Below are 8513 nucleotides of genomic sequence, written 5' to 3'. Positions count from 1 at the left end.
GACGCCAAAACAGAGAGGGCTGTATTTGCAAATTCACGGAACGGCGGCGTAGATTCGCTGAAATAATCACGAGCCCTTGTAGATGTGTATGTGCGTTTGTGGGAGACATGCAATCGAAAAGTGCAGCACACGTCGGTTATGCATGTAAGCAAACATTTGTTGCATGCTACTTTTAACGTTTTCATTTCTATGCAAGATTTTCAAGAGATGTAAAACTTTTCTTACCAATTACTGTTTTCCTCAAACTGGTAGATCTTAGGTTAAAATGTAACCCGTTACAAATTCAGTTGCATAAATGAATGAGGCACTATTTATTATATGTTTCGATGTGGAAGAAAATCATTATCCTAGCGCATTTAAATACATTTTTCTAAAGAACAAATACTAGTAGAACGAAGACATTGCCTCGGCTTCATTTGATCGTCATCAACGGTTTATCCATGATCGATTTCGGCAGTCCCATCGCCGACAGAGATTTCTTCAACTTCCGCTTGACTGCAACCGGCTCCATGTGATTGCCGTTAGCAATCATTTTCCGCAAATACCGATAATACTCGAGCACCTTCGTGTTGGCCCAAACCTGCCGCAGATCGAAATCCAGCACCCGGATACTGTCGAGACTTTGAGCGCGGCTAAGCGCGACATACGCCTGGCCCGCCTCAAACACCTTCGACAGCGACAGCTCTACACAGTCCAGCGTTAGACCTTGCGATTTGTGAATAGAAAAGGCCCACGCGAGCTTTAGCGGCAGCTGTATGCGTGTCAGCACCATGCCCGAGCCCGTCTTTACGGACCATTTTTCGTGACGTATCAGCAGCTCGCGGCGTTTAAATTTCACCAGCGGCAGTCCTTGGACAAAGTTTACTATCACACCGCGTGCCCCATTCACCAGTCCTTCGGAGATGTTGTAGTTTTTGAGCAGCATCACCTGTGCGCCTATTTTGAGCGTTAGCTTTGCCGGCGCCTGTAGCATCATGTCGAGCTGCTTCACGCTGTAGGGATCGCTGTCCTTGGCCTCGAACAGTTTACCTTCCGTGCGGAGTGCTTCAAGCTTAGCCTGATTTATTGCGTCCACCTCGCTGGTGTGCGAGCAAAGTTGCGTCGCGAGGATGCCCTCGGTTTCGATGCGTTGACTAGCTGTTTTGCGCAATCGTTCGCTAATTTCATCGGTCACCCGTCCGATGCGGATGCTGTTCAGGATGGAAATGAACTCCTGGTCGCGCTGCCGATGCACGATCGTCAATTCGTAGGATGCTTGAATGCATTCGCGCCAGGCTTTGGATTCGAAGCAGAACCGTACCCGTCCCGATTCGTCATCTTGCTGTGCGTCCTGGGAGTATTGGCCGGGGCGGGAACGATCCGGCAGACGCCCAACCGGAGGCAATTGGAAAAAGTCACCACACAAGATGAGCTGAATGCCGCCAAAGGGTTTATCGTTTTTTCTTACATATCGAGCTACAGCTTCTATTTTCTAAAATGACAGGGAAGGAAAGGAAAACCTTGGAACGAGCTTCTATCACAAAGTCCCACTAGCAACTTACCTCAAAGAAATCCGCTTCTATCATGGAGATTTCGTCGATAATCAGTCTTTTGCATTTACGCCATGCCTGGGCCGTGTTTGGGCGGGATGCCTTCTCGTAGCAGTTCTGTAGCGTGGCATCTCCCGTACCAATTCCAGCGAACGAATGCAACGTGGTGCCACCGATCAAACAGGCGGCCACTCCCGTCGAGGCCGTCGCGATCGTACCGTCCGGTGGAAGCGCTGCAATGATCTTGCGCAACAGGAAACTCTTGCCCGTGCCAGCCGATCCGGTAAAGAACAAGCTTTGGCCGGATTGGCTTGCGGACAGGATGCGTTTCTGTTCCTCGTTAAGCTGTATCGCATCCCCCGAACCCGCTTCGTCCACATTCTCAGACAGCAGTTTTTTCGGCTTCGGGCGATCACCTGCCCCACCATCCGACAGTCGCTTTCGCTTCTGCGACGGCGAGGGTGTTGTCAAGGAGCCCTTGCCAGTTGCCAACTTCCGCGCTCGGTTAAGTTCAGTCGTTGTCACGGGACTGACGTCATCGTACTGGTTCATCGATTTCCCCGCCAGCATTTGTGCACGGGATTGTTTCAGCAGTTCGTCTTTGCTTTTAGGTTGACCTCCTGCGCCATTGCCGTTCGTAAGCTTCACAAAGACAACTTTCAGAAACTGCACCAACAGCCCGGGCGGTGCGTTTGACAGGAACAGAGTACACTTTTCATCGTTAAACTTGATACTCGCCTTACCTTCGGCCATGAACTTTGAGTGTACCTGCACGCCTCTCAGTTTCAGCTGCATCGTGCTGGTCTTGGGTGCGGACACCTCGAGGAACATCTCCTTCAACGCGTTCCGGATGAGCCGCAGCGTCGCCTCCTTGTGGGCGAACTTTCTCGTCGTGGTACCGTGCGCATCATTCCATTCCAAGTTGACGGCGCAGGTTAACGATGCGTCGTTCGGATCCATGGTTTTAGAGACAACACTGTGGCGAGGCGAATAATCTACACTTATTTCAACGCGTAGCCACGCAGCTGGGAAAGGACCGACGCTGTTTCCCTCCAAACGGTTTTAAAACATGACAGCTGACGGTAAACACAACTGCAATTGTTCGCTGTCATCGATTACTGGCACCCAAATTACAAAATTGGAACCGAACAACAGATGGCGCTGTGCTCGTATAAACCTCATTGAAAAATTCGAGCAGATTGTGAGCTTTTGCTAGGCTCTCCGTGCGACTTCATATAGTGAAATACACAACGTAAATATTTCACAGATAACGCTAATGGGTTGGGAACATACAATTTCCGCTTTCGATAACCTAGCAAAATTGAGTATCTCTTTGAGATGAGTCGTTCACGAAATGGAAGACTAGCAGCCACTTTCCCATACTCAATCGAAGAAGGACGATAGTTGCCGTTGCTTAGATATAACGGTCCCTACCAGCATTAAACGGCTTTGAAGGCATTCAGAAGGCATTTAAGGCCTTAGTCGCTTTAGAAGGCGAATAAAGATTTCAACCGAAACTTTCACGGCTGTAACGGGTACCTTTAAAAAAACATAATATTTACACTATGTTCTCTCTTCATTATCAGGATGGGAGAAATATGTATCTCATTTCTCCTTTTATTAGAGTTATCGAAATGAGTTTGATATAATAACACCTTTCAACGGGTTGGTCTTTAACAATGGAATAATGCAGACCATATTTAATAAAGTGAAATAGCTCAGAGCTTAACGCAAGAGAACATAACACGTAAATCGTGCTATCGAATCTCACGCTCATATCTGGGAACACTACAACAGTGCAGTGCTGAAGGCGCTTGTAAGGTTTTCTTTTGACAGTTGCAATTTCAAATTAAAAGCGAAATTTTTCATTGACATATTTCAAAGGCATTTAATTACTACTAAATGCACTGCTGATTGCCTTCAATTCGCCGGCGATTACTAGGCGATTAGAAGGCATTTAACGGAAATTTGCGGGTAGGGGTTACTTTAATTTATTTCATGAGTGTCCTGCTCAATTATGCGTAAAATATGAGGAAATGAGTAAAAAAACCGTTGACAGTCGGCTGGCAGCTTTATTTAAAAGCATGCGTTTACATGGGAAACTTGATTATTGAAATTTTCACAAAAATCCCGTGGCTTGCGGTGAAAAATTTCAGATTTTTTTGTATAGAAAAACATGCCAAGTAAAAAGCACATATTCAATATTTGGCAGGGAATTGAAGTTCAACCAGTGAGTTCTGATTGTATGTACTTATTAACAAATGTTTTTACCGTATCGAAATTGCTAACAACCTTTGAACGAATGCTCTCCCATACTCATTGATCCCAAAGTTAAGATGAAATACTCAAATGCATAGTTTTTTTTCACATGTCAATCAAAGATTAGTGCCATACAGCCTACAACGGATGACAAAAATTGCACGAAAAAGTTTTACCATACACTGCTCGATTTTCGTCTACATTAAACTATTGAATTCTTACCTCTTTTCGATTCACGGGTCTTTTTTCAGTCCCAAATACAGTCGTATATCAAGGGTCTCCTCGACATCAACATCGCTTGAAGTGGAAATATGTGCAAACCCTCATTGCGATTTGGCCCTATAGTGAGAATTATATGTCAACGGGGCACCAGCTACGTGAGCAGTGAGATACATGAAATTTGTTCTTTGGGAATCGGCTCTTCGGTTCGGCTTTTGCTAATTGCGTACGCGCGAGCAAGAGAGAAACGTCAAACACATCGCGAGCAAGCGAGACACCACAGCCTGAGCACATTTTGTTTCTTTCCCCCCTTCACAGCAGCGCACGGGCTCGAGTTCGCTTTACCCCAACGTTAAAGGTCCGGCCGAATAGTACCGTTCAAAAAAATCTCAACTTTCAACAGCGTCGGGTGTGCGTGCGTTGATTCCGCAGCGCGACGGGATACAAAGTACAGCAGTGCAGAAACTTGAAGTGTACGGATTATCTGGAGTTAAATTACTATACACAGAGTGCCTCGACCCCTCGCAGTGCTTAACTACGGCAGTGAAGAAACGGGGGAAAACAGAATCTAAAAAGCAAGTGATGCAAGAATCAGCCTGTTTGCCGTAGAGGAAGAAGAAGCGTGTGTGCGTTGCGAGCACTGATATCTGTTTGTGTGCGAAACATCGCATCAGTGTGATGAAATCATTCCCATCCTGCTCCTCCTGCGCGGCCAAACGATCGGATTAATTTCCTTGCAGAAACGAATTAAAAAGTGTAAAAAGCAAACTAGTACACAACACGGTGTGCAAATCGGTGCTTCTTGGTCGAGTGTATAAAGTGCGTGTGTGAGTGTTGGCCAATGTGTGTGCTTTCTTGCAGAAGAAAAAAGTAAATTTTGCAAAGAAGAGTGCCAAAATTTCGTACAAGTTCTTGGAAGACGGTGAAAATTAGAAAAAAGGCCCCGCAGCCCGCAGGTGTGTGTCGGCTACGATCCGTTTTCGTGTATCTTTCGCTGTGTTCTCACTGTTTGCTGCAACCGATCCGGATTTAAAATTTGTGTGCAGATTGCAGGCAGCATCTGGTGAGTGTCGGTTTTGTTGTTGTTGTTGTCGTTGTTCCTGTTCTTTCTTGCTTCTCATCGCCTTTCTTCCGGTGGTGAAATTATGTATCGCAGCCAACTGGGATGGGAAGCATTCCTGGCACTGGTCGCCTTCGATCACTTTGGTACAAGCCCGGTACCCAGCGTGGGCAATGAAATAATGCATTTTCATGTAACATCTCCTGGGTGTGTGTGTGTGTGATAGTGGTGTGCCCCGTTATAACTTTTCATCCCCCGTTGGCTAATAATGATTAATCCATTCACCTTGTGGCTCCGTATGCAAATGTGCAGTTTGCAATGTCACACAGATTGCAGAAAATTGAGACCCATTTCGACCAGTCATCGTCGTCATCGATCGTCGTCTTCGCTCGTGGCTCGTTCAGAATGATCGCGCTTGTGAAGTACATAATTGATCGTACGTGTGTATGGTTCCGCTAATGATCGGTGGACATTATTAATGGTCCTTTATCACGGCTAAACCTTTCGCAGTTGTAGTACCTTCGACTGGAGCAGGCCGAGAGCATTAAACGACGATTTGCTAACCATGATTGGGGTTATTGAACGGCAAGGCAAGGGGCTAGTTTGCTAAGCCACCCGCCAAGGCAGTCCATTTGCTGATGGCAGACAATTTGTTTGATACACATCTAGATAAAGATGTATGTTAAACGCATTTTTTATGGTCCATCTAAGCGCTTAAAACGTTTTACACGCCAGCTGGTCCGATACACCCATCATGTTAAGCGATCTATTTAAATTGATGGAAGGAACTTGTTGCAAAAATCTTGATATTTGTTTGCCACCTTTTTTGCTGCTGCTTCCGTACTGCTTTATTCTAACATATTCACCACTCAATTCGGGTGTATGGCCTCCTGTCGGCTCATTACCACATCGTTAAAAGCCTGCGCGTGGTTTTTAGGTGGGCTGATTTGCTGTTTGCCTTTTTTGTTGTCTCGCTGTTGTACTGCTGTGTGTGTTTTCCCTGTTTGCAGTGCACCCTGAGTGCTTCTCGTCCAATCATTCAAATCAATCCGCAGCGAGGCGGCAGTATTTATTATCTAGTGCCGCTGGGTTTCAAAGGCAAGCATTATCGCTAACACCAGAGCAGTTCGCTTGTCAATCAAGGCGATGCGATAATGATACAGCCCCCATAATGATGTCGATAGTGTGAGCTTAACGCAACGAGCAGCACTACTACTAGAGCACGGCCAATCGTGGGCGATGTGCTATAAGAGCACCTTCCTTACGCCGCCAGTTTTAAGAACCTGCTCGAAGCTTTCGAACACCATTTCATGAATAATTCGCGCTCTAGTGATGCATAAAACAAAAACCCGAATATCCTGACGATTTTTTTTATTAAACTCTTATTCCTTCTCTCCCTGTGTACACTTTTCCTTTTTCTGACACTCAGGATTGGGTGTGTGTGTGTGTGTGTGTGTGTGTGTGTGTGTGTGTGTGTGTGTGTGTGTCTGCGCTGTTTTACTTTTGCTTTAACTTGCATGCTCAACCTCCTCCGCCGCCGCCGCCGCCGAGGGCAATAGCGTGTCTCTTCGTGCGTTTGCGTTTCCCTTTGCGCAAGACGCGAAAGAAAGACATCGACGGTGGTAGCAGCAACGAACCTCTCGGGGGAATAAAAAATCCCCCAAACCCGGCTTGGCTCGCTTGCTGCAAGTGAGACAAGCGGCAGTGCAATGAACCGCTTTTCGCCAGAATATCTTCACCTCGGATTCGATTCGGTCGCTCAGTTTTGTCCGCAGAAAAAAGGGAATAAAACGAGGCCACAAGCGGCCAAGCGTCCTCGTGAAGTTTGGGGCGTCGTTTTGTGTGCTCCTTCTTTTTTGTGTGTGCTATCTTTGAAGTCGCGTTTTTCTTCCCAATTTAGCGGGAGCATCTTTTCCCGGACCCGAGCCGAATTGTTTCAAGGTTGAGACGGTTTCATTTTTATGGCAACTCTTTTTTTGGCAATCGAGCTTGCAGGGAAGAATGCAGCAAAACCGACCAAAAGAAGCGAAAACCGGAACTGAAGCTTACACTCTGAGGTTGAAGTTTTCTCCACGGTAGAAAGGCATTGGCCGAACTGTTGGCGGCTGTTTAGTTTGATCATTGACCATTGGATCGAATGCACGGCAAAGAACGCACCGCTCAAGGGGAAGGGAGTGTTGTTCTTGTAATAGTTAAATTGGTTGTAAATTAAGACCACGTTTGCTTGATTCTAGCGAGTAGAAGCTCTTTGTTCCCTCGATTTTCTTCCCGCTTTCCCATCTGTTTTCCGTTTTCGGGATCTTACGTACACTTTGTGTGCAATTTTCTGTTCAATTCTCACTTTTTTGATGGGAAATCTCAGCGCGCTAGCGGAACATGAACATAATTTTCGGGGTTCGTTAGGGTTCTAATGGGGAACGGAATTTGATGGCAGACTCGTTTCATTTTTTGCTGTTGTTGGCGGTGGTAATGATGGGTGGAAAGGTCTCTAGCATCTTGTTGAATTGCTGCAAGAATGTTATTATGACAAACCATTACAGAGTGCTTTGGTAGCTCGGAAGTAAAAAAAAGAATGATCTTTCTCTAGGAAAGCTTTACATTCGTTTGTTGGGAGAAAAATTGTTCCCCATTTCCACAGCACGACGAGAAAACCCCCCATTAGCTACATTTTTCTACCAAGGTGTTTTGTTTTTGAACCATGTTTTCCGACTGTTTTGTCAGATAAGCAGGTACATTTTATCGTCATTAAAATGCCACCAGAGCTAACAAGCAGTGTTAAATGGCAGACCAGGTGACCAGGAGTAGAATAGTCGGGGAGGAAACGGAAAGGAAAAAGAAGAGCTGTAAATATTTTATTGTTATAAAATGCTAAAATCTTTTTCCACTCGGTCAACACAGGCTAACGCCCGATGGTTTTGTCTTTTCAATGTTGGCTTCGCCCTAAAGGTTAGCTTTCATCCGGGCTATCTAAATTAACTCGGCCGATAGAACAAGCTAACCTATTAGTGGCGCCTTTCAGCATTGCTTAATTTGCTCTCGTAGTAGACTTTCGACATTATGTTCCGAATGTCATGGCAATGGCAGGTTAAGGAACGCACTTCAGAACGATCTCGTCCGTTACAGCCGTTTATTTGTATAATTTTGGCAATTTTATGGTTTCTGTTTACACATAAATGTAACAAATTCAATCATATAACTAATAACTAAGCAGTAGGAATTGTATTGAAGTATTTGTTCGTGAAACAATATTCCAAAATTTATAAAACAACATAGCTCCGTTTCTAATAAGAACGAAACATGGTGAAATACCTTTCTCGGACTCTCTTCTCCCACCTTCTGCTACATTTATCGCTGCACCGGGAGAAGCGATAACCCGGGCTTGTTGCTCTCCCGGGTCAATGCACTCGTAAGATGGTATGCACTCGCATTTGCTTCTTCTGTTCCTT

At 45.5% G+C, this 8513-nt stretch overlaps 1 protein-coding gene across 1 annotated transcript; it reads right to left on the bottom strand.

Annotated features, from left to right (window-relative positions):
• Window positions 1-287: 287 nt before the first annotated feature.
• LOC120958854 (ATP-dependent DNA helicase PIF1) lies at window positions 288-2621 on the bottom strand. Its single transcript, XM_040381918.2, has 2 exons — window positions 1542-2621; window positions 288-1471 (listed from the first exon to the last, which is right to left on the bottom strand). Exons 1-2 carry the CDS (start codon window positions 2487-2489, stop codon window positions 413-415), a joined length of 2007 nt encoding a protein of 668 aa, XP_040237852.2. The 5' UTR covers window positions 2490-2621; the 3' UTR covers window positions 288-412.
• Between the last annotated feature and the right edge of the window lie 5892 nt (window positions 2622-8513).

Source organism: Anopheles coluzzii, chromosome 3 (genome assembly GCF_943734685.1).
Source record: "Anopheles coluzzii chromosome 3, AcolN3, whole genome shotgun sequence".
Lineage (NCBI taxonomy): Eukaryota > Metazoa > Arthropoda > Insecta > Diptera > Culicidae > Anopheles > Anopheles coluzzii.
The sequence above is the reverse complement of the archived record's forward strand: the minus strand, read 5'-3'. Positions and strand labels throughout refer to the sequence as shown.

Bases quoted from the DNA above. Each gene is read 5' to 3' on its own strand.
- LOC120958854 (XM_040381918.2), bottom strand. From the start codon at position 2,489: ATGGATCCGAACGACGCATCGTTAACCTGCGCCGTCAACTTGGAATGG. The intron at 1,472-1,541 runs GTAAGTTGCTAG...CTGTCATTTTAG, and splicing joins TAGAAGCGGATTTCTTTGAG to AAAATAGAAGCTGTAGCTCG.